Source organism: Clytia hemisphaerica, unplaced genomic scaffold (genome assembly GCF_902728285.1).
Source record: "Clytia hemisphaerica strain Z4C2 unplaced genomic scaffold, Clytia hemisphaerica genome assembly, whole genome shotgun sequence".
Lineage (NCBI taxonomy): Eukaryota > Metazoa > Cnidaria > Hydrozoa > Leptothecata > Clytiidae > Clytia > Clytia hemisphaerica.
Window position 1 is genome coordinate 113,831 of NW_027103566.1, and position 26,726 is coordinate 140,556.

General features: G+C 34.8%; 3 protein-coding genes across 3 annotated transcripts in view; 1 reads left to right on the forward strand and 2 right to left on the reverse strand.

Annotated features, from left to right (window-relative positions):
- LOC136800980 (nuclear factor of activated T-cells 5-like) overlaps nucleotides 1-26,726 on the reverse strand; it is a 131,482-nt gene that overhangs the window by 74,257 nt on the left and 30,499 nt on the right. The gene's annotated exons all lie outside the window — the stretch shown is intronic.
- On the reverse strand, nucleotides 925-4,462 carry LOC136800981 (dimethylaniline monooxygenase [N-oxide-forming] 2-like). Its single transcript, XM_067057595.1, has 3 exons — nucleotides 3,812-4,462; nucleotides 2,120-2,811; nucleotides 925-1,272 (listed from the first exon to the last, which is right to left on the reverse strand). Exons 1-3 carry the CDS (start codon nucleotides 4,380-4,382, stop codon nucleotides 1,051-1,053), a joined length of 1,485 nt encoding a protein of 494 aa, XP_066913696.1. The 5' UTR covers nucleotides 4,383-4,462; the 3' UTR covers nucleotides 925-1,050.
- Nucleotides 4,499-18,064, forward strand: LOC136800985 (eukaryotic translation initiation factor 3 subunit G-like). The gene is made up of 10 exons (XM_067057600.1): nucleotides 4,499-4,698; nucleotides 12,601-12,641; nucleotides 12,911-13,002; nucleotides 13,766-13,825; nucleotides 14,250-14,357; nucleotides 14,840-15,008; nucleotides 15,620-15,766; nucleotides 16,281-16,417; nucleotides 17,354-17,460; nucleotides 17,958-18,064. Exons 1-10 carry the CDS (start codon nucleotides 4,679-4,681, stop codon nucleotides 17,971-17,973), a joined length of 897 nt encoding a protein of 298 aa, XP_066913701.1. The 5' UTR covers nucleotides 4,499-4,678; the 3' UTR covers nucleotides 17,974-18,064.

Sequence of the window (26,726 nt, forward strand, 5' to 3'; positions counted from 1 at the left end):
TGGTAGAATACGATTTTTTCTGTTGGATGTATGTTCCAAATGGTAAAGTTCATATTCTTTAATAACTCTAAATTGCTTGTCATTTCCAAAAGACAGATAATAAACTCGAACTTTGCTAGGTTGCCGCTATACTTTGTATATTAACTTTTTTTAGTAATTCGACCTTTTTTCGCACAACTATTTTTGAAGCCTCAGAGTGTTTTTTTTTTAATTAAGTTAATCCGAATCAATGTCTAGTATGCATGCTCGAGTTCTCAAATTAATTAGCAATGCTAGAGTTTTCTACCACGGCGTTAAATTTGAGCTGAGCTCGCATTTGTCACTTGTTAAAGCCAATATTTCGTAATTTATTTAGTAAGATTTCCCAACGAATAAATGTAATTTCAACTTTATTCTATATTCTCGTTTGTAAAGAATTCATCTTTGAAAATATAATCTGTTATAAAATACAAAGAAATTTAAGTTTATATTACTATAATTCCCTTTATTGAAAATGCGAGCTTTAGCTAAATTAGAGTAAATACAGCCCTGTACCAGTGTCCCGGTCAGATTCACCCGATCGGAGAAAAATAGCATTTTAACGAATTCTAGTAAAACCAGACTCACTAATATATGAAAGTGAATTTTACTCCAGTGAAAATTGAGTTGAAAGTTCTGACACTCCGATGAGTTTCATGTTTCATAGATATTAAATTCAAACCCGATAAAAAAACACTTTTTTCCATAGTAGTAACTGGGTGGTGTTGAAAATTTCACGGGTTCATTGAGACAGGGGTGTGTTAATAGCTCATAAGTCTAATTCCTTTCCGCGCAATCAGAAGCTTGTAAGAATAAAGATTTTATAGAGCCTCAATTCGATTGAACCTGAGATTTGATATAACTTCAATTACACTCTAGTCAATTGCAAAATATTAATGTGACTTATATTATATAGTTAATATCTCACAAACACAATGAAAAACAAAGCTAAAAAATAACAAAAAATTAAATGGGTTAAAGAAATACCGTAAGCTTAAAAAATAATGAAACGCTGATTTAGAACCCCTTGTGTTATGAAGGCTTAAAAAAGCTATATCTCAGTTCATCAGAGTTAATAATAGCATCTCTGGCACCATTCCATTTGTTTGGGCCATATAAACGAAATTCATGAAAACTATATCTTGACCATAAATGCCAAAACAATATAGGATCAGAGAACATAATCTGCAGTATGGAAGGGCGACATCCTATCTGATCAGCAAGCTCGTTATAGTAAGCCCAAGGATCCATTATCTGAAAAGAGACATAGGAAGGATTGAGTGATATTTAATTATGTTGTAATTGCAAGTTAGTTTTTTGATTTTTGATATTTTCTTGAGAACTTTGTGATTCTATTTATTCACTTTATCTAATTATGTAAACCTTTTGTTCGAAAAAAAATGTTGATTGATCAAGCATTGATATGCCACTCTGCTACTTTATTGTTCAAAGCTAAAGAACATTCGTTTACATTTGCCTACACAGTATTTTTTAAGCAAAAAGGACAAGTTTTTCTCTCTCCTGACATTTTCGACCATACATCATTACACCGAGATAATTCCGTCCATCTAATGAAAAGTTTTTGAGAAATTCTTTTGTTTATTCTACTCTGTCAGCATAGAGGCGCATCTCATTTCTATATCATAAAAACAATACCTTAAAGGAAGAAATTTTGGCGGGAATTTAATTTGGCGGATTGCCGAAAAAGTTTTTTCAGAGGGAATTTAATTTGGCGGTCAACTTGAAAATTTAAATTTGGCGGGAATTTAATTTGGCGGACGAAGGACATTTTTGTCCAAAAAAACACCATTTAAAAAGGAAATATCTGTTTTAAAGCCTGAAAGAGCACAAATTTGGGGGGATAAATAGAGCAACTTAAATTTGGCGGGAATTTAATTTGGCGGATGACGAAAAAAATTAAATTTGGCGGGAACTTAATTTGGCGGATTTTGACCAAATCCGCCAAATCCGCCAAATTTTCTTCCCGCCAAAATTTCTTCCTTTAAGGGTACCTTTTTTTCCCATGAAATAGGGGTGTAATATGGGGAGTTAGTCAATCATAGGAAAATAAGTTTATTAACAAAAAATTCGAACGACTTACCAAGTTTAACTCTTTAGCTTCTCCTTTGAATTGATCATCAAACATTTGAAGATGACTTTGAATTTCTTTCGCCATTTCTTCCTCCGTTGGTAACTTTATATTCCTCTTGAATCGTTCAGCAATGAATCTAGACTGCATCTCAACACCAATGGCAACAGAATTAAAGATGGAAAACATACCAACAAAGGCTAAACATTCGTTATGCTGTACAGGAAACATGCCTTTATAAAGTGGTAAAAATTTACCCTTACGTTGAGGCTTCAATATAGTTTCGTCGAGAAATGGGTATTCACGTGTGTAGCCTGTACATAACACAATTGTATCGACATCCTCTTGAACTTGACCATCATTGAAATAAACAGACCTTCCTTCAGTTTTAATGATTTCTTTCCTGATTTTCACTTTACCAAAAGCGACACGGTATGGAAGCTCGTCGTTAATTATAACACTAAGCGTATTTTTAGGTTTCAAATTCCATCGCTCCATATCACCAGCGTGATTTGACCATTTCTGTATAATATTTTCTTTAATCAATTTCATCAACCATGATGGAGTATATGCAGAAAGTCTGTTCAATGATGCCGATATTGGTATAGTACCATTATTTATGATTCGACTGATTATGTAACTCCCTCGAGAAGTTGATAAACAAGTACTCTTAGAGAATTTAGAGCTCTCCACTGAAATATCACCTATAATACAAATAATTCCAATGAATGAAAATGTATAATAATGCCAATTCGGTTGATGAGAAAGAAATTTCCAGTATTTCTATTGTAGACCCCTTCAAACTCCCTTAAGCATTATGTTTAAAAGGTAAAAGTGACATATATGCTGTGAGTTGATCTTTCAGTCCTTTGAAAGTGTACCGCGAGGGCTCAAAGAAAGAATTTGGTTGAGGTCAAAAATTTTGAGGCACAATTTGAGAAGGTTAAAAAAGAATTTGGCCCGTAAAAGACAAAAATGAAAATCAGTAGCATAGACAAGGAGGGGGGCGCAAAATTGGTGTAGGAGAGCAGATTTTTATGACACAGAAATTATCTTTTTATGTCATGAATAGATAATTACCGTGTCATAAAAGTCTCTCTCCTACACTAATTTTGCGCCCTTCCTGTCTACGCTACTGAAAATGGAATCGGTAGCAGACCTGTCATCGTCAAAAATTATTAAACCTGTAGACTTTTAATTTTTCATACAAAAAACAGAAGATTTAGACAAAAACTGCATGATTTTGTTCTATGGTTCTATGTATTGAAAAATGAAACTGGGATTGAAAGTTTTTGGTAATCTGAGTCCCCTTGAATAAGAATAGTACATAGGTATACCATATGTAGTTTAATTTAAGCCATTCAAATATGAATCTTATCTTACTTTTTTTAAATGACGTTAATTATAGAGGCCTCCAAGCGGTTTTCGTAATGACGTGTAGGGACTTTTTTGCAGCGTGATCACATGATCTGGAAATATTTTCTTCGTGATTGCGTGATGAGAGGTCAAAATATGATCGTGATTTGAAAGATTTTTGAGCCGTGATACGCGATTTGGGGATGCGTGATTGTTCATTTTTTTTGGCTGATTTGCGTGATCGTGATTGAAGACAAAAAATTGCGTGATATCGTGTTCAGGGGGGATTATTATAGATTTAGACTGAAAAAACTAATAAATCAAATTGATAAAGATTTGTCATCTTACCTCCTGTATTTCCTAAACCAGAAACAACAACGTTTTTATCCCTAAAACCTTCTGCATCTTTGAAATCTTTACTATGGACGATGTTCCCAGTGAATCCTTTTATAGCTGAAGCTATCTTTTCTGGTATGTACGGAAGAACATAAAATCCTGAAGAAATCACCATAAAATCAAATAATTTCGTATTTTCATCTCCTTCATTATTCTTAAACTTCACTTTCCATCCATTCTTAGGGCAATTCATAAACTCAACTTTCAAAACCTTGTGCTCAAAATTTATATGAGGCAAAAGACAAAAGTTTTCAGCATAATCTTGAAAATACTCAGCATAGATATTTGCAGAGAAATAAAGTGGTGTTCCCTTTTTCATTGGAAAGTCTGAAAAACATGACATGTAACTTGGTAGGTTTGTGACAGTTGATCTTGGGATAGGGTTTGTGTTCTCATTATTCCATCTTCCTCCCACAAATCGGTCTCGCTCATAACAAGTCACCTCTAATCCAGCATCAATCAAACATTTTGTGGCTGCTAGACCAGACATTCCAGCCCCAATGACACAAGCTGTCCCAGCCATAGTGTTTTGATAAAAATTACCCAAGAGTCTTGAATCAAAACAGCAACGACAGCATGCACGTCGAAGAAAAAGAGCAATTTCGCAAGGTTTGTTTTGAAATTAATGCCCCATTTTTAAAGTGACGTAAACTGGTTCTATTATGACGTAATGTTACGATTTACGGTACCGATCACTACTCGCGTGTGCACGGCGGAAGAAAACAGGGTGCCAAAGTCGAAGAAATACTATTCGAAGACGAGAGGAGGCCATTTGCAATTTTTATTCCAGCCCAGAATCATCTTTAACAATTAAATACCATGCCTGAACCAATGGAAGAGTAAGAATTTTTTATTATCTATTTTTATTTTTTCATGTATATTTGGACTTTTTACACAAATCCAAGCACCCCCACTCTGAAAATTTGAAAAAATTGCCTGCAGACGACCTGTACTAACTAGTCCAGCCAGGAGCTGGAGCTCAACTACTTTTTGCCTTTACTAATTCTGATGGGTGGGGTGGGGGTTGTTGATAACTTTGAATCAAGGAAAGTTAGGTCTTTGGCCGGACGGCTAGTAGTGACTAACTGACTGACCTTTATAAACCCTGAAACAAGATATATCTGCAATGTTTGAACAGGGTTTTGAAAGAAGCCTGTTAAAACTTTGCCTAGCGAGATAATAGATAGTCACCCAAATCTCCTGAGTGAATATAGTTGGACAGAAATTCTTATTTCTTCACATATATTTATTGTGATAAATTGCTAACCCAGATTGACGACCCAATCAGTCGATTGAACTTGTCGAATCAATCGAAAGTTTGTTAAAGTACTTTAGGCGTACAAACTTTCGCGAACAGAAACTTTCGCGATTTTCGCGAATTTTGGCCCTTTTCGCGAAAGTAAATGTATTTTAAAATTCTAGGAAGGGCCATTCGCGACACGTGCGTTTGGTTTGGGAACGCGAAACACGAACGCAAACTACCCATGTCTAAACTTTTCAATATATCTCTAGAACTAACAGATTTTTTGAAATTCTGTAAAAAGGTCTAAGTTCCTGAATAGTTTTACTATGTTCTATGGAAAAATCATAAGCAACAGTCAAATACTCGTTCATCTATTTAAGATTGAAGACAAAAATTTGCGAAGAAAAATAAACCTTGAGCACAAAAAATGCTTTTTTAAACACTTTTTTCCACCGAAAAACAAATAACTTTTACAGACTTACCTTCCCCAAACATTGAAGAAGCCTCTACTAATTAAAGTAAATGAGATAAGATAAGATAAAACCTTTAAATCAACCAGAATTTACAACCTTTTGTCCAAAGCAAAAGACATGCTTTTCTCGCCGCCATCTTGAATTTAAAATGAGAATTCTAGAGAATTCCATTCGTTTCCAGCTCCCGCGGTCTTTTTTCAACCAATCAGATCGCGCGATTTCACTTTCGCTTTCTCTAGTCCAATAAGACTGCGGGATTTGAGTCATGTGACTTATCTATTAAAAAACCCGCGCGAAATACAGGGGGTCACAAATAGAAATACAGGGGGTCACACTACTGTCTACAGGAACTGAAAGCAAGCAATTAAGGCCAATATTTTTGGTTTTTCTGAAGGACAAAAGGTATAGGAAGCTTTACTTAAAGAGGGATAAGGCTGGGACAATCTATTTAAAAGATATGGACATAAAAAAGGCACTTTTTTTGGTGATAATTGAGATTTTACTTAGAAACTTTAATTCTCTTACCCCCGTCTCGGCCCCCCCTGATATGAGCAAGGGAACCATAATGGCCACCCCTACTGAAAATTTCAGATCAAAACAAACAAGGAATTAATTCCTGTAACTCGAAGAAAATTGGAAAAAACTGGTTTTTGACTGTTTCTGATCCTAAAGTGCTATTTTTTGGTAAAAGCTATACAATTTATGTTTGGATTTCTAGAAAGCTTAACCATTCATTGTTAATACATTTTTTTATTTGAAAGTAATCTCTTCATGAAATATAAAGATATAGTCAAATCTTGTAGGGTCATTTTTCAATTTTTTTTTGCCAAATTCGATTTTCGCATTTCGCCATTTTACCCTACGCAAACGCACGTGGCGAAAGTTTATGCTCGCGAAAAATCCTTGACAAAATAGAAAATCTGTTTTAAACTTCAAACTTTGAATAAAATGTAACTTTATGGCACTTTTTAGCCTGTTAAAAGACTGATAAGACAAAGGACAAATGTTTGAAAACCAATCCTAAGAAGTATTTGTCCCTCTAAGCTATTTTTTCATGTGAAAATTCTCAATTTTACGTCTTGATTCGCGAAAGTTTATGCTCGCGAAAAATATTTTCCCCTTAAATTCGCGAAAGTAAATGTCGTGAATTTCGCGATTTTTCGTCCTCGCGAAAGTTTCTGCTCGCGAAAGTTTGTACGCCTAAAGTACAGTAAAGTTAAAGTTTACGTCACACAGAACAAAAGAAAATAGCAAAATAACAAAGGAATTACCCATAACTACAGTACCATTTTGAAATGGGAAATGGGAATCCTCATATTGAATAAGGATCTTCATTCTTCCCCATAAATGTGAAATTGAAAAACAAAGAAACTTTTGTTTTCTAATTGTCTTTTTAATCTGCCATGAAGTGTTACCGTCAACTGCTCCAACTTGGGACGAGTGCACGCAACATAGGACAAAAAAGAAAGTTGTTATTGTGAACTTTGAACATGTTTTAAATGAAGGTATTTCCACCGACTGATCAAACAATCAAACTAATCGAACTCCATCAAATGATTAAAGTTTGATTAGAAAAATTAATCCATGGTTTCTGCCTACTTTTTCAGTCCCCCCTTAAAATGCAATTTTGCCCTTAAAGAAAACTCCCCCCTTAAATCGAACAAAAATTACCGGTACCCCTTGTTAGAATGTCCCCCTTAAAATGAAAAAAAAGAGGAATCCCCCCTCAGATTTTTATTTTTAGACTTTGACAATAACAAAGTATATACAACGATTGGTTTGACATTTTGACGATTTGGTTTGACATTTTGGTAACATAATGATATCCAACTAAAAAAAATTCAATAAAAAGAAATCATTGAAAATTAACTGGATCCTATAATCAAATGATACAAATAAAACTTTTTATGAATAAAACCAAACAAAAGATGCAGTATATACCTGGTATAACAGTTGTGTTTTGTTCATATCTTAGGCCTTGTAAATTATCTTTATCATTAGATTTGAACTGGGAATGTTTTCTGATTGTAGTCCTAGTTTAAGTTAGGTTGAGTACGTGGTCTTCCCAAGTGGAGAATTTAGGCAGTAAAACACAAGTAAGATTTCATACTTATGACATTGATTTTGGATGTGACAGAGCTGAAAATGTCAAAGATCATTAATGACAAAGATCATTGATGTCGACCAACCATTGCAAGAAAATCTTTGTACCGTTCAGCAAACAATTTTTACAATAGAGTTAGAGAGAAGAGAGTATGCAGTATTACAGCGACCGTAGTGCAGTGGTAGAGCATCCGGCTACGGTTCGCAAGGTTGTGGGTTCAACCCCCAGCCGGGTCATACCAAAGATTCCCAAAATGGTACTTGATGCCTCTCTGCTTGATGCTCAGCAACTAAGAGAAGGATCAAGGGTAAGTGGAGAAATCCAGGGAGAAAGAGTGGCGCCCTCCCCTACCTTCGGGTAGATAGCTATCGAAAGAGGAGCCTTCGGGTCGCCTCCGACTGCGGTCGCAGACTTATGCAGATTAATGGGCCCCCGGCGAGCCATTTGAGTGGGGGGGGCAAGATTTAGGAAAAAATGTCGCCCACTATGGTTGGGCGACGAAGAAATTTTTTCACTTTTTACACCCTCAAAACAGCTTAAAACGTTATCTAATTGGGGAGAATAATAGTTTTTATGGTTTGATTTGGTTTGTTAAAGGTCATTCTAATGTAAATAACTTTCAATATAGCATGGTCTGCAAAATAGTGGGCATGAGATTGTGAGCACAAAAACGGGAAAGAAGATATTATTAGACAAAGAAAATTATTATCAATAAAACCAAATATTTTAGTCCCCCCTTTTTTCTTATTTTGATAGATTCTTGCAGCCCTTGATAAAGAATCCCCCCTTATTTAAAAAAAATGACAAAAATCCCCCCTTTTTTAAAAGGCAATTTTTTTGACCCATGGGCAGAAACCATGTAATCGCACCTAATCGAACACTCAAAGTTGAGTACTGAGCAATCTTATCAAGTCAAAATGGAAGGGAAACACACAAAGAATAGTCTGGGGAGACTAGTGTACCTGGAGTAACCGATGCTTTACCGTAACTTGGTCTAATGTTGACATCCCTCCTCTAATTCCGACACTCTTTTTATCAGCTGAAATTGATAGAAAGGTTGAAACTGTTTTTCTTGGCTTAGTGGTCACAGAGGAATAATCCTTTTTCAATCAGTGATTCAAGCTTTCATATTATTCCTGTCTCTCTAAAGGGGATGAGCTGGAGTTTTTACAATATGCTTAACTGATTGGTTATTTTTAAACAATAGGGATTACGCGTTCTTTAGAAAAAGTAATACGATCGTTTGTCTCAACATTTAACAACCAACAGAGTCATCAAAGAACTTTAAAAAACTCCAGCTTGTCCCCTCTAAAGAAGGGTGTCGGAATTAGACGAGGGATTAGACCAACTTACGGTAGTCTTCTCAAGTGTGAGGCACTAAGGTAGCTGGGATTACTAAGTACCTGTTCCTGCCTGAGACAAGGTGTGTGAGAATAAGGAGGAAAGAGAGAGGAGTAAAGGAGAGAAAAAATAATTCAAAAAGAAGGAAGAATCGGTAGCTATGGTTTTTCATTCAGCAAGTTTAGTTAAGAGGTAACAATGAAGTGGGGATTTGAAAGTAGGTTTGAAAATAGTTTTTAGATCATTGATTTTAAAAGTTTGGAATGAGGATCATTCCAATCCTTGGTAACTAATTTTGTTATACTAAAGGATCCATATATCTTACTGCTATGGTTGTAGTTGGCAGTTCAAGTCTAAATGATGATTGACATGTTGCTTCTTGGTTCGACATGAGCCTACTGTAAAAAATTAAAATAAAAAAAGCTAGGTATGGTTCTTTTGACTAAGTCAAATGCTTGAAGGACAGTTTTTAACCTGTGAAGTTCCTTCAGGATCAGGGGGGGGTTCGGTAGTAAAATCTCAGACATAATGACGTTTACTATGGTGGTGGTGTGACAAAAAGTCGAATCCCCAGGGTAGTTAAATACTAAAATGGGAGGTATCTATGTGTTAAATGTTGAACAAATTTTACAACCTGGGGTAGTTAAAACTGGTAAAATTAGCAAATTTTAGCTATTTCTGTGATTCTTTTAATTTTTTTGGATGACTTTTTTGAAAAAATCTGAAAATTTTTATAACTTGAAAAAATTTTCTGTTGGAAAGTTGTTTGCTGCAAACAAAAAATTCTCGAGATTTTTTGTCAATATAAAAAAAAACTTTAATTCTAAGGACAAAATATTAATTTTTGCACAAAGTGAAAAATGTGTCACAGAGAAATAATCATTTTTTAGCTTTTTTTGTAAAATCAGTCGGAAAAGCAACCAAAAAATAGGTGGTCTTTATGACAAATTGTCCCAAAAACTTTTACTACCAGGGTACCTTAAAGGAAGAAATTTTGGCGGAAAGAAAATTTGGCGGATTTGGCGGATTCGGCCAGAATCCGCCAAATTAAATTCCCGCCAAATTAAACTTTTTGAAAAAATGATCTCTTTAAGGTGTTTTTGCACTTTTTTTTGCTGTTTTTACGCCATTTTAAGTATAAATTTTTCAGCAAGCGCCAAATTAAATTCCCGCCAAATTTAGTTTTTTCGTCCATCCGCCAAATTAAATTCCCTCTAAAAAACTTTTTTGACCATCCGCCAAATTAAATTCCCGCCAAAATATCTTCCTTTAACTGCCTTTAAGGTAGTAAAATACCACTTCCAAGAGTCTGGGTGGTGGTATGTAAAAATTCGTAAAAATCCTTTTACTACTCATATATGTCTGACATTTTACTATCAAGCATATTTCATATAAAAAAGACAAGCCTATTCACTTGGTGGCTTCAAATGCATAATCCCCAAAGCTTTGTTCTGAAGGTTTTCGATTTTATTTAAAGTGGGTTAAGTGATGTATCCAATGGTTTGAAGGCAATAACTTACATGAGAGTCAAAAAGTGCATAAGAGATGAGGGTTCTGAAATCAATAAAGTGTCTTAGTTTGATAAAAATCCCACTGTTCGAGAATGTTTTGTAGCTAGGCCATGGTACTTGAGGGTCCCAGGAAAGGAGCTCATCAAGTATTACTTTAGGCGTACAAACTTTCGCGAGCAGAAACTTTCGCGAGGACGAAAAATCGCGAAATTCACGACATTTACTTTCGCGAATTTAACGGAAAAATATTTTTCGCGAGCATAAACTTTCGGGAATCAAGACGTAAAATTAGGAATTTTCACATGAAAAAATTGCTTAGAGGGACAAATACTTCTTGGATTGGCTTGAAACATTTGTCCTTTGACTTATTAGTCTTTTAGCAGGCTAAAAAGTGCCATAAAAGTTACATTTCATTCAGAGTTTGAAATTGTACAGATTTTCTATTTTGTTAAGAATTTTTCGCGAGCATAAACTTTCGCAATGGCCCTTCCTAGAATTTTTAAAAACATTTACTTTCGCGAAAAGGGCCAAAATTCGCGAAAATCGCAAAAGTTTCTGCTCGCGAAAGTTTGTACGCCTAAAGTATTCCAAGATACTTATCATTATTTGTTGGGTGAATTTTCTGTCCACTGAGTCTAAGATTAAGATTTTTCTCAACTTCAGTTGAGCTACAATTTGACAATGTCTGTCTAGGTGTGTGTGTCTGTCTGTCACAAAAACTTTAGGGCAACCTGGAGACTTGGCACACTTGTTCCTTGGTGAATATCTGGGGGTCTACAATTGGGCCTATGAATAATTTGAAGCCACTGAAGTTGAGCCCAGTGTGTTGCACACGTTCAACTATTTGTAATGAATGATTTAAACAGGATCAATTCAGTTTTAGAAGTATTTAAACTAATTTTATTTGCTCTCAACCAATGGACTAGAAGAGCAAGATCAGGATTCACCTTCCTGTTGGGTTCTTTTATTGAACTATCACAGCAAATAAGACTTGTATCATCTGCAAAGTGAATGGTCATAGAGTTTTCTAGTGATGAATGCAGATCATTTATACAGATTTGGAATAAGAGTTTCTTATCTCAACGCTTTGAGATCTGTTAGTAAGGTATGATTTGAGCACTTAGGACCTCTAATACCATAGCATAGGGTTCTAGGCTTTTTTAAAGATCGATAAAAACTCCAGCAGCAAATTGTCCAGTGTCTAAAGTTTTTCTCACAAGTTCTCTTAGAGCAATCACTGCATGATTCGTGTGTGATCTTTCCTGGAACCAAGAAATTGTTTGTCAGTAAGAGTATTATTACGATCAAAGAAGCCAACTAGTCTGTGATGTATAAGTTTTTCAAAAATTTTGTTAATGTTAGACAGTAAAGAGTTATTCTTGTGCAATGGTTTAACCAGATTTAACCATTGCTTTTTTCAAACATTCTGGATAAATGCCATCACTAATACAGCTGTCAAAAATATGAGCTAGGACAGTGCTTGCTGTTGGAGCGATATTGAGCTTCAAAAAGCGCAACAATTGGACAAAACAGCAGCTGTCCAGCTGAGCTGTTTCGAGCTGAAAACACTTTAAGGGTTAATGTCTCGAGTTAGGTACAGAAATCACCTATACTTGCAATATCTCTAATCTCGATTTTCTGAGAGTTTCGAGCTATTTTGATTCCCCTACCCCTTAGCTTTCCAAAAATGTATAACAAGTGCTTTGACTAAACAAATCGAGTGACCTTAAAACGAACTAATTCCCCTATACTACTAATAGCTAAATAAGTAAGATTTAATTTTGCAAGCCCAAAAATTGCAAAGCTCTTCTACTACATTTTATTTTGGCACATCAGCATTTTGCTTATAGTGAAGAATTTGAAAATGATAAAATAGCACATTTACAGTGAAAATCTTATTTTGAAAATTCTTGCGTTGTTTGATCTAATTTTGTTAGTCCGTGTAGTACAGTGTACATTGTACTCAATTTTGCAATTTTCACTTTCGCAAAAATGCAAAATTTGCTAGAAATGAAAATTGAATCTCGCAAATGATATTCACTCGCACATTTTTTAACAAATTATTTTAGAGTTGAAGCATCATGGGGAGATCGTATGGACGAAGAAGGAGGTGATTATTTACCCTTGAGCCATCACCAATTATTTACATTTTCAACAAAAGGAAACTATAGGGTGCTCTGTAGATATGAGAAATAAGAAATTTAAATGTTGAAATAACAGGATGACGACATAACAAATTATTAAAAAACACTCCCTTTTTATGTTAGTGCTTTAATCTTTTGGAATTACCTGTACCCATATCTAATCATCATACCAAAAAAAAGTTATTGCTAGTTAATGAAAGCCTTTTATTCGATTTCCTTTCGTATTTTCCTTTAGATGGTCCATTACCTCCACCAAGCGAAGAAATCAATGGAAATGTCAAGAAAATGATTGAATATCGATATAATGATGAGGGAAAACAAGTAAAGGTAAAACCCTTACTTTACCACATTATGAAAGATTTGTAATACTTTACAAGTACAAACTTTCGCAAGCAGAAACTTTCGCGAGGATGAAAAATCGCAAAATTCACGACATTTACTTTCACGAGGATGAAAAATCGCAAAATTCACGACATTTACTTTCGCGAATATAACGAAAAAATAGACGAATCAAGACGTAAAATTGCGAATTTTCACATGAAAAAATGGCTTAGAGGGACAAATACTACTTGGATTGGCTTGAAATATTTGTCCTTTGACTATTAGTCTAAAAAGTGCCATGAAAGTTACATTTTATTCAAAGTTTGAAGTTTTACAGATTTTCTATTTTGTCAAGAATTTTTCGCGAGCATGAACTTTCGCGAATGGGCCTTCCTAGAATTTTTAAAGACATTTACTTTCGCGAAACGGGCCAACATTTCTACTCGCGAAAGTTTGTACGCCTAAAGTATTACTAACAGATTTTTCAAATATTTCATGCAGATTTAATTTCGTGAATCAGCAAAAAAATCAGTTGAAAATAGCCCTGGGTATTTGGGCCCAAATTTGCAGGGTATTTTAAGCCATAAATTAATTTCAAGTAAATTTAATTTCACAAGTCTCTCACGCCGTTTGGCGGATTTTATTTTGTTTAAAAAGCCTAAAATTCGTGAAAGCCGATCTAATTAAAGTAAACTGTTTTGTCGCAAACTTTTCATCTACCACGGTTTTAGACAATTTTGCTTTCATTTTCCTTTTTATTTAACTTTAGGTCACTCGTGTATTCAATATTGAAACTCGAAAAGTATCAAAAGCTGTTGCCAAAAGAAAAGTATGTTCCTTTTATATCTTTTCAACTAAAAGAGGCTCATCAAGTAAATGTTTGCTGATTCTGACTACACATTGCTCTGCTATTTGAGCCAGATCTCAAATGTTTTTACAATCAGTTAACCTGGAGAGCTTGGTTATAGGCAGTTCTTTTGTTGATCACAGAGAAGCAAAACTTGAAATATTTGGTATTCCTAAGATTACTAATGTTACTTCGAATTTCTGTTAGTCGACATCAGCAATCAAGATATATCTATGTCATCTCTACATGTCCTTTGTCACAAAGTTTGGAAAAAAGTTTTCTTTTTATTATCCAAAATGTTAAAAATAATAAATAAACTTTCCCTTTCCATTACCGAAATTTTGAAAAGACTTCTTGTCATTTCTTGTCTCGTCTTTACTTTTTGAATCCTTTTCTTCATCAACAGTGTTGGAAGAAGTTTGGCAGCGCAACCAAGGACAATCCGAACGGACCAGATTCGTCTACCACATATGTCGGTGATGACGTTTTCTTGTCTTTCACAACTAATAAAGAGGTTTGTTCTTCAATTTACCGTATTACTTGAGGGGAAGTTCTTTTAAAATTTTTACTCAATGAGGGACGTTTATTCGTGTGGGCGTGTATTCGAGGGGGGTGTTTATTCGTAGCGATACGTTGTACCTGTCATTATCAACATTAGCGCATGAATAACTAACAGTACCACCATCAATAAAAGTACACAACATTACAGGAAGATAAAAATAGCGTGATAAACTAACTGTTTCGTTTGGCCGATACATTGTAGACATCGGACTGAATCGCCCAAATTAATTTTATAATGGTCGTTTATACGTAAATCGTATCGACTCCCAATTTTAACAATGATTGACATACAAAAAACTCATTTTATGAATAAGCGATCTCAATCTTTTTATGAATAGTTGACAGAAAATGGTGGTTTCTTTAGAATGAGTTAGACTATGGATTTAATTAAGGTATGTATTATGGCATGTATGAACAATCACTCTTTCTCCCTAGGAATTGGAAGAAGACAAGGATGATCCAATGAAGAAATTGAAAGGCACCAGTATCGTCAAATGTCGTGTTTGTAAAGGTGACCATTGGACCACAAAGTGTCCTTACAAGGAGAGTCTTCAACCCCTCAAAGAAATCGAAGAGAAAGAAAAAATAGCTGAAAGTGGAGGAGGTAGGATTTCGTTCACATATTATGATTGACATATCTTTTAAACGTCTTGGAACTTCGACTAAGAACCAAGTAAAAGAACTATGGAATTATTCTTTGTGTTTGTCTATTTGAATTGACCTTTTCATAAATTACGTCACCAACATCAATTGCCTCGATTTGAAAATATTGCCATCATGGTGGTTAACTCCCAGCGGGTTTTATTAAAACTACTTCCTATTCATAAAAGAATCATTTAATGTCTCAAGGGACATAATCACCATGCTAATTGTTTGAAAACGAAGCAAGTGCTGTTCGTGATGTAATTTATGAAAAGGTCTATTGTCAAAATATTTTTGTCGGACGCTGATGTTCTTCTGCTCAATTATAATCCTTTTTGCTTGTTCGTTGTTTACTTCATCCTCCCTTTAACGCCGACCCTTAATCCACAACTGCTGGCTTAATTTTGAGCTACACCAATTTAAATAAATAATAAGCCCGGTGAAAAAAGAGACGATAATGAATTTTCATTTTAAATTTGCTTTGGTTTTGAGTTTTCTCAAAACCTGGTTCAAGTTTAAATCATTTTTGAGTTTCTCATGCTAGCGAGCTTTTAAAAATGTTTGTATTTATAGTTGATACAAGCACGATGGCAGCAGAAATCGCAGCGAAAACAGGCGTCAATCCAACCAGTGCGGGTGGCAAATATGTTCCACCTTCACTTCGTGGCGGTGGTGATGGAAAAGAGCGACGCGGTGAAACCATGAACTCTCGACGACAAAGTAAGTACTTATTTTCCTCTAAAAGTATGGGCCTTGACATGTATATCTTTATGTTCCTTTTACACGCTTTTTCTTTTATAAGAATAACTTCTATAAGAATATCAGGGTGAGATTTCGGGTTTAAAACAATAAGCCTATTGTTTAGAACAATAGAACAATAAGAATAATGCTCAGCCTCAACCAAAGTACACTATTCTTATAAAAGAAAAAGCGTGTATTTTTTTAGCCTTTAACCTGGAACGATCGATCATTTAATAAATCAAATGCTAAAAAAAGAAAAAAAGGATAGAAATGGCTTTTTAGTGATTGCAAAGTCATCTTGTTACTCTCAAGCTTCTCCCTTATTGGATTTTTTTTCAACCCCATGTTGAGAAGATAATGGTTCGTTTCCCATCAAAGCAGAAACCTGAACTACAAATAAACCGCAAGCGATTAGAGAAAGATGAGTAGAAATTGATCTAAAATCCTCACTCTATGCAATAAAAGTTTCATCTCTTCTATATGCCTACTTCAGCCGACGAAGCAGCGACCTTACGTGTAACGAATCTGTCGGAAGACGCCATGGAAAGCGACATACAAGACCTGTTCCGTCCCTTCGGCCCCATCGCTCGTGTATACCTTGCCAAAGACAAAATTACCAACCAATCGAAGGTATTTTTCCGAATCCTATAATTGTAATATCATTTTCGAGTTTGTTTGAATTTTCGCGTTGAGTATGATTCCTTCCGATTTTTAAAAGTGGACCACACCTTGGTCAATTAGTTTTTAAGTATTTCTTGGCAATTTCTTTTTAAATCTTATAGTAAAACGTCGTCAAACAGGATAGGCATGAGATTAATCTTTAGTTCGCCACGGTATGCGCTACATTTGGTGCACTATAGTCAGGATGGTGCCGCATTTAACTCCTTCCTGCTGCGTAGTAATGTTTTGGTCTTGAGCATTTTAATGAAGGAAGTTTGACTTGCATAGTAAGAGCTGTATTAATGAATGAAGCCTTTTGTATTACACTCTTTGAGCTCGTTATAATCTTTTAATTAACTCATTCACGTTGATCGCTTTCAAATGCAATGAGATGATAAAAACCGTTCTGAGAATTTAAATAATCTGATTTCTTGCTTATGTGACTTTATCGACCTTAACTTTCATGGAAATCATGGAGAAGATGTTTTGTCCTTTAGTCATAAACACGGATATAGGTTAGCTGTTCAATAAAGCCCGCGTAGTAAACATTTTAAGGCCTTGAGTCATTGAACCTGAAATACTCTATAATGTTTATCACTATTTTCCATCACACGTCACGCGAGCCACTCGAACATTTCCTCTTTTGACTTAATTTTCATTGATGTTTTTGTTGTAAGGTACTACGATGACGGGTAAAAAAATTTTGTAAGGTTTTCTTGCTTAAAACCAGTACGAGAGTACTAATTTCAGTAAGCCTAAAGACCTCCTAAAAACTAAAAGTACTCCACTGGTAGATTTTCAACTGCGTTTCTTAAATAGATAAAATTCATTATGACGTTTCGCACCAAGGACGGAATGAATTTATATGCAAAAATGTTCCAATTTTATTTTCTTCCGTTTCTTTAGGGTTTCGCGTTCGTAAGTTACGTCAAACGAGAAGACGCAGCGAGAGCGGTCCACAGTCTCAACGGTTTCGGTTATGACCATCTCATCCTTTCCGTAGAATGGGCTAAGTAAGTAGCGTGAGATTGTCACGATAAAGCGTTGCTCATGCCCCGCCCCTTGAACGCCTCGGAAGCTGTTACCTTCCAGTAAATGTTAGCTAATTTCCTTTGGTAGAGCAGTGGTGATTTCTTTCTGGAAAATTCCATTTTGACTCTACAATCTTTTTACTTTTTACATGTTTTTTCTTTTATAAGCATAACGTTTATAAGCATATGCAGGCTCAGTTTTTGGTACATAAACAATGGCTCTATTGTTTGAGAACAATAGAATGCTAAAGCATAATGCGAGCCTGATGTAGGGGCAGACATATGCTTTTAAAAAGAAAAACATGTTGTGTTTTCGGCATCAAAAATTCTTAGATTTTGCTTTCTTCTTCTGGCTTAAATTCAATTTAAAGTAAAGACTCCTTATTTGAGATTTTGGTAACATAGCAGGCTCCGTCCTCAGGCGGGTATGACTGTTCTCTGTTACTATATTGTTGACATTTTTCATTTTTTCATTTTAGGCCTTCAACTAATTGAGGTGATGCGTGCTGTTTTGGAATTATTTATAAATATCAACTCATTTTATAAGCGCTCTAAATAAGATCTAAAGATAAAAATTGCAAGAAAATCAAAGGCTCTTTCATTGACTACTTTAGATATCTCTTATAAACTATTTGAGGAAATTTTGACACAAATTTAGTCCCCTTAAATTAAATTCATCGAAAAATCTTTGTGGAAGAATTTGTTTCCTTATTTTTTTGAGTTTCAAGTGAAACAAATAATTTTTTTGGAAAAGTCATCTTCTTTAGAATTCCAACCTTTTCGGACACACAGTAAAAATAATAAAATCTTTCTTTAATTTTTGCCTAACTATAGATGACTACGAGTTGTCTAAAAGCTTATGACGATTTAAAAAAAAAGCCTTGTTGGCCGAAGATAAATGTAGGAAGCATCATTTGTTTGATTTGAATGGTAGGAAGTTTTAGTATGATATGTATGTTTTTAATGTTCTATACGGAACGCATGCGCTTTGTAGAAAGCATGCTGGAAAGTGAATTGTATATTGAACAGTTTGTCGCCCAATAACAAGTTTGCTTTTTTATTGATTCTTGAAAATATTTACCCAAAATTTTTGAAACGGTTCAATGAATAGCCTCTTGGAAAAGTTAACAAAACAGTGCAGGAACTGAAAACGTTTGTTTTGATGTACAAAAAAAGTTTTATTGTATTTTTTACGGACACACAAAATCTTGGTGGTATCTTTTAGGAAATTAATTATTTTTCCTGTTTTTTTAGTGGAAGTATAAATTGAAGTGGAGGAAAACATATTGAAGAACGATGGAAAACAGAGAGCGAGCACTCTTTTTCAATAGTGAGTCACAATTTTACTATCTCTGATTTCAATCAACTTTACACACTGTTTTCTTTAGAAAAACAAAAGAAATTTCTCAAACAGACCACCCCCATGTTTTATAAAACAAATAGAGAAATGAGGTGTGAAAAGTTTGCTCGTTCATCTTCTGGAAAAGCCAGTATTAGTTAAATTGCCAAATTTCTTGTTGAAATTTAAAAATAGAAAAAAAACGAAAATAAGGTTATCTTGATATCAAAACCAATGTCTCGCGTCTTTTTTGCTATTTTTACACGTCTCGTCTACAGATAATGGTACCAGGTCTCAGATTTCCATGCCATACACCGTTCGAGCCAAGATTGATTTTAACTTCCCTTCAACGAAAGTAGTTCTTCTAGTTAAGAGCTATCGTCCCAAGCATTTATTATCGCCCTCTTGAAGTTCGACTGATATCTTGTTAGGACCTTGATCTTTTGTATTTGTTATATATAAAAAAATCTGAAAATCTCTCTCGTAGAAGTCTCAAATTTCCGGCTTCAAATTAAGAAGCTTTATTCCTTCATCCTCGCTGTCTCAACCACTAATATCTGAAATCAATCAGTATTTCTTGAATAATGAGGACAACGAAAGCCGACGTCCTTTAATCTTCTGGAACTCGTGTATAGTTTCCAGATCAGATGCCCAGGAGATGCTTTTCTTCTTTTGTGGAGGTTTTGGTTCATCTTTAACAACTCCAGAGTCATCAGAAATGTTCCCATCGTCCTCTTCGTTCAGATACTCCAACGATGGATGGTAATTCGGTAAAAGTTCTAATTGTGAATCTAAAGAATGCCGTTGTCTGTGAAGGTTCCTTCGATAAGACGCTGTTGTTATTTTATTCATATTTTCGTCTGAGTAATAATCTCTCAGTTCTGCTCTTTCTTCATCATTTTCGCTTTCGTTTTCGATAGTAGAACAACAAATATCACTTTCACTGTCTAGTGTAACGCCACTTTCGTTTTCGGGTTCATTTTCAACACATCTGCGGTCTTGTGTATTTTCCTCACTAGAAATCTCTTGATTTTTAGGTCCTTCTGACTGTTCTCCGAGACTTATATCATTTTTATCTACATTATTCACCACTCTCTTTTCTTCATTATCAACGAAATCTTGATCGTCCAAAGAAGGATTCACAACTTGAGTTTCATCAGTAATTTTCAAATCGGAAAGTTTTTCAAAATCGTGGTCCATCTCTGATGATAAAACACCATTCATGTATTTTTCTTCTTCATTTGTTGAGTTAGAGGAGGTTGTTTCTTTGTATTGATATCTACCAATTTGATTCCCTGGTGAAAGATCCGTCCCGTTAGATAGTTGTTTCTTACTAATATCAACGGATCTTCTCCTCGTCTTTAACCAAGACATAGTTTCCTATGCTCTTTTTCTCGCAGTCTGATGTTATAAATTTTTATATATATTTTCTTTGAGAAAAAGAAAGATGAAAAAAAAGAATAGTGAAGAATAAAGAGATGGAATTACATATAAAAAAACATTGTTGGAAAGTGAAGAACCCAGAAATATTAAAAAAGGAGGACGAAATTAAAAATTAAAAATAAATTCAATAATTAAATATATAAAAAAAGTTCGTTTCATTAAACTTAGTTTTTTCTTTTTGTGTACTTTTATTTCTGTTTTCTTTGCCTCCCCCTAAGAATTAGGCCCAACAATTTTTCAGGTTCTCTCAAAACTGGAATGGAAGGGAGATCTACGTAAAAAAATATGTAGTTCATAAAAAATGATTTGAGTGAAAAAACAAATAAAGAGACTCGTAAACATACCAAATACAAAGAAGTCGTTTATTAATGTCTCTTAACATTTCTCTTCCGACAGGAGAATACAGTTAGTGGTCGTCCCTATCACTTCAAACAAAACAATGATTTCACGAAACTTTACCTCAATTTTTTGAGCACTCAAACCTTCTCTCTTTCCTTCAAAGCAAACCTACTACTTTTTTAGCTAAAAAGAGAGCTATGAAACAAAAAAAATATCTAGCAAATATTTGCTCTATCTTCAATACTTATCTTTGATAAAAAAAGTCTTGAAATAAATGCCTCTTATTTTAAAAACCATCAATTTTGAGGGTCCCTGATGAGTCCTTCTTTTGTTTGCCTTTTAGTAATCAGAAAAGTCTTCCAAGACGGAGCAATCTTTATTTCCCTATTTGGGATCGAGACTGAGAACACTCTCTCCCTCGGCTTGATATAGAAAACGTAACCAAGAAAGAGATTATTATAGACCCATTCACCACTTGCTTTTCTTCTTATATATTTCCCTCCTTTGTCAAAAACTTTCAGTAGAATTATTAAATATATAACGTATTACACCTGCCTTACTTAATATGTAATATCTTATTAAAAAGAGAAACAAAAAAAGGTAAAAAGAGCCTTCCAGATTGAGTTTTAGCAGAAAAAGCAGAGAGTTTACATCAGTCTCTCTCGGAAATTAACGATTTTTTGGAAATATTTTTGATTACGAAAGAAAAAATAGTAAAAAAGTCTCTCTAAGGGTAAGACTTTTTTCAAAAATCGAAAAAAATTCCCAAAATTCTCTAAGGGTCACATTTTCAGCAAAAATCAGTCTCTTTAAAAAACTAGTACCCCTCCCCCTGGGTTCCAGACCAAAAACTTTATGATATGAACTGTGGGATGTGAGAAAATAGTATAAAATATAATGAGGGATTGTTTCCAAGTTTTTTTACATTCTATTGTAGCTTTTTAATCACCAAAGAAAGGGGTAGAAAATTAACCTCTTCAATTTTTCATAAACCAAAACCTTCTTTTTTTCACAGGACCAAAGTGGTAGATTACTTTTTCTTATCTACCTACACAACTATTCTCTCGTTAACCCTTATCACTTTTTAAAGCACTCACTAGTACACGTTTTTTTTAAGAACATCCAAAATCTTCTTAACATGTTCTTATTTTAACTATTTTGTGAATATTTTTGACCATTTTTCTAAGAAATATAGGGTGTTTCGAGTCAACAAAGCCTTAAAATATTTTTAACTTGTTCTTACCACTTTGGCCAGCGAAGCCTAATGTTCTTATATAGTTTGTTCTTATAAAAAAACGTGTATGGGGCAAAATGTTGAAAATTTTGTTTGCATAAGCCATAAGCCGAGGTTGGCTTATGATGCATATTCAATAAGACCTAGGTGATAGATATCAAATACGTTTTCACATGTAAACTTAAATGAACTTTTCCCTCTAAACCTTGTAGCTTTATAATCTTTCTCATAAGAATTTATCGAAGCCAAAAATAACATTACAGCCAATGAGGTTCTGCTCTCCTAACATAGCCTATATATTTTTGGAAGATTATTTTGGTGTCTTTTAGTTGAACCTTAGAAGATATCTACTTTGTGTGCACATTATGATTGTGCATTGTTCACACTTGCCAAATAATCACCCACGACTCACTAAAATACCTTGTTTTGTCCTCCCATAGGATCTGCGTAAATAAATAGATGATTGGTATGAGCAGGTGTTCGGGGTCACTTTTTTACCTATCAAACTCTCTTCGGTTGTAAATCAACAAAAAGTCTAGGGTAAATAAGCTATTTTAGGGTTAGGATTTTCTCCTTTTTGGATAACTTCATTGATCTCTTTTTTCAACTGGAAATAACACTGATATTTTAAGAATCCCCCTTGGGTCTTTTACCTTTGAACGATAAAACTTAACCCTCACCCCGGAAGAGGGGTACTTACGCAAAATAGGTGCTGGGTATGTGCAGACGGTAAGGGTCGGTTTTTTCACCCTTCAAAGTCTCTCGGAAAAATCAGAAAGTTTTAAACTAGTCCACTCTTTCAAAAATCGAAGAAAATTTTTCAAACAAGTCTCTCTAAGGATCACATTTTCTGCAAAAATCAGTCTCAGTCAATCAGTCAAACAGTCAAAAATTTGGTTCCCGGTGGGAAAATACCCTGGAATTTCAGCCCCACTGGGAAATTTACTTTGATTTTATCCCCACTCGAAAATCAATGTCTAAAAATTGCACTCCAAAACCATCTCCACTGGACTTCTTAACCTTGGAACAATAGAATTTCTATCCCCATTGGATTTCCAATAGGGATTTTGATCCCCACTGAAGAAAAATGTTCTACCAGGGCTGTGAGACCAGGGGTATAACGATAGTATTTTGAGTGAGAAGACCGAGTAGTCTTAGAATTAGTTTTTCTCTGGTATTCAGTACAAATGTTAAAACTCTTGTCACGAAATATCGAAGTACTCAAATTATCCTTTTCCAAATTATTGGAAAACTAACAATTCGAACTAAAACGAAACATTCCACAGAAACTTAAAACTTCTCAACATTTCCGGCATTCTCTATTATAAACTTTTTCTAAGAAATGACCCATAATACATTTAATATCATCATTTAAGACGACCTTAATAATCTTTATCATACCGTACATACACTACAAAATTGATAACAACATCATGTCAAAGATAATTCAAATATTTCTTTTTAGTTTTGTACCATGTTGTGTTTCAAAATTCTATACAGCCAGTTTTTTAATGATGCGTCAATTAGCGATGGATTAAATGAAAGTGTGCTTTTGGCAATCGCTCCTAATTGCTACTCTACACGTAGGCTACTTAACTGTGCCTACTAATTGCTCTTCATTTTTGAGTGATGACACTCTAATAGCAGAAATAAAGCAAAAAGTAATGGAGGAAACAATTTTATACAAACTAAATCCCGTACAATAACCGTATTATCATATAACACCTATACTAGACTACTGAATTACCCCCATTATAAACGACTCCAGTCTAACGTCACTCAAATTTTCCAAAAATAAATCTGTGCACACCTACTTACTGTTGTACACGTTTTTCTTTTATAAGAACGTCGAAAATTTTCGAAGCCTTCAGATGTTCTTAGTTTTTTGGATTTGAAGCCTAAAAATGTTCTTAAAATGTTCTTATTTTCAGCACTTTTTGAGCATTTTGATGTAATTTCTTAAGAAATACCTCGAAGCCTTATGTTCTTATATAGTTTGTTCTTATAAAAAAAACGTGTAGTCCTGTCTCAAAAGTATTCTTCAGCAGCATACATTTATGCTATGTTATTAGTAATTTAAACATTGTTGGAAAGCTACTGTCGAGGAGAATTATCATTTTTTTTCATTATTAAAATCGATTCTCGCTCTAAAATAAAAATAGAGTTCTTCCGTCTGTAAATTAAAGGATAAAAAACAAGCTGATACAAATAAAAATGATGAATATTAAATTAATATCTAAATAAATCTATGAAAAATGTAAATCTATTTTGGGCATCTTTGGCAGTCCTAGCCCACCTTCACACTTGCTAATTGGGAAGGAACCCTGGCAATATACCTATCATAACCGGTGCTTCGTTCTCGAGGAGGGCATCATCGTAGAGAGTTTCCCTAACCAGTTAAACTAAACTAAGTTTCTAAACATTATCGAAGACATCTCCTTTGTTCATCTTTTATCAAAGCTCCTCCCATTTTCGAAATTGTTAGATCATCAAATTTGATTGTGGAGAAACGGCTATTCGGAAACACGATTTCAGTTCTGATGGGCTTCACACTTTTAGTATGGCACTTTTAACGTCAAATCTTCTACAAATACGACAAAAGGTTTTCGAAATGCTGAATAGTTACGTCAAAGCCTTGGTTGTGATTTTAAAATTTCAATTTTTTTGTTAATTTCGGATTAGTAACGCCTACGGATTTCTCAAGTCAGTCATGTCCAAAGTAAAAGTGAAGCAGTTCCACTCACTTTCAAAATGTCAAACATGGGTAGAAAGAAGCGCTACATGACGTACATAAACGGCATATTTTGAAAAACACCACTTTTTAGGATGGGGTCTTTTTATGAATGAGATCACAGCCTTAGTGAGTGAATTGCAGGATTTAAGCGAGGCCACTCGGCTGTTAGCCGTCTAATCAAGCTAACCGAAGCCCACTCTATCCTGACTTAAAACACACATTGCTCCTTCCGCTAGTTAGGAGGTTGAATAGCATAAACACTTGACACGAAAACTAACCACTTGACCTAGGTTAGTTTTCGTGAAGTATATATATGAAGTAGTCGCAGTCTAGAGGATAAAAAACTGACTTTAAAGACATATAAGCGGTTTTACGATAATCTGCGTTAAATCAATTTAAGTTTTCTTATGATAAAATCTTTCTCACTACCCACGGTTTTCTCTCTCGCATAACATTCCTTCAAATTCAAGGAAAAATGCATTATGAAGGTATATCATTTTTCTATAAGCGCTTTTTTTTCTACGAACGAATGCAATTCAACCAAATTAGAAACTTCCGAAGTGGGAAATTTGATAAGATATTGCAAGAAGAGATATGTGAGTGTCATGTACATTTAATCAAGGACACTTGATTTAATCCCGGGGGGGGGGTACTAGGTTTGCGAGGTGACGGGTATGTCCGAGCCGAAAATCGAAAATCGACCCTTTGAGAGACAAAATTTTGGTGATTTTGGGACCCTTTGAGAGACTTTTCCTAAATTTTGGTCCATTTTTTCCAAATTTTGGTTTGATTTTCACTAAATTTTGGTCAAAATATTTGGAAATCGTGACCCTTTGAGAGAGAAATTTTTGATTTTCGTGATTTTGGGACCCTTTCAGAGACTAACCTGTGTGTTTGTACCCCTTTGAGAGACTTTTGAGGAATGAGAAACCTTATGGCTCGCACATACCCGGCACCAATTTTGCCTAAGTACCCCCCCCCCGGGATTTAATCACATTCGCTTTAAAATTCATTCTTCTCAAGTAAACGAAATACATGCTTACTCTATATACAAGAAAATATCTCCACTGAGTTCAACAAGAATGTCTTTGATCGCAATTAGGTCACGGGGGGATCCTTACAAGAGAAAATTAAGCAAGATTTAAGTAAATTTGGACTAAAACTCGCAACCTTTACGTTGCAATTCTTGAGAATTCTTACTGTTTTTCTCTTTCTTTCTTTCACACCCTAACAGTTCACTTTCTCTCATTTTGACCCTTATAATGCACTTTTGAAAACGTTACCTTAAAGGTCGCACAACTTTGGTGACTTTATCTCGACGGCGTGAGCGTTCCCCTGGCGTTCCGCTTCTCTCCCTCTTTACCTTGCAAAAAGAAGTAAAACGGTACAAAAGATGAGAAATTCTTTTCCGAGAAGATGATCCTTATCACAAAGTAGCCCCCCCCCTTCATAGCGTTTGTTTGTCAAGCTACCAAAGTTATTGAAAATAGATTCTCTTATAGTACATTCTTCAACTTTGGTGAACTGAAATCAAATGGGATTTTCCAAATTTGTGCCCTCTAAGTTGAGTTCTTTTTTTTAGGAAAGATGACCTCGTGGATTTGTTTTAGAACCCCTGGATTTTCAAGGACCCCTTTGGACATTCAAAGACCCCCTTGGTTTTTTTTCTCTCTATTTTTGGACCACCGTGGATTTCCGATTTTGCTTCATAGACTAAAGTGGATGTTCAACCTTATCTTACTGACCACCCTGGATTTTTATACTTGAAAAACCAGATCCCCCTGGATTTTTTTCCAGATCACCCTAGACGTTACACCTCCTTAACATAGTGGATACAGACTTATTTCTGGAATCGCCCAATATTCAGAAAAGAATTTAAGGACTCAAGCTTTTTTGAATGAGCATATATTCTGTATGCTAGTCCTCTTGAATTACACAACCCTGTGTCACAGACCGCTTTGGAACCCCCGTCCAACTGGACTCCGCCGTGGCTATGAGACAGGTGTGTGATTAACAACCCTGCAGCAAATATCAGAGCTTGTTATAAAGAAACGAGCCTCAAGCGGCTAACAGAACTTAAATATCCTTAGATTCAAAGGGAGATTGAGGGGCATAATTCATTATTATTGGATAGACAAAGGGCGTCTCATTACATCATA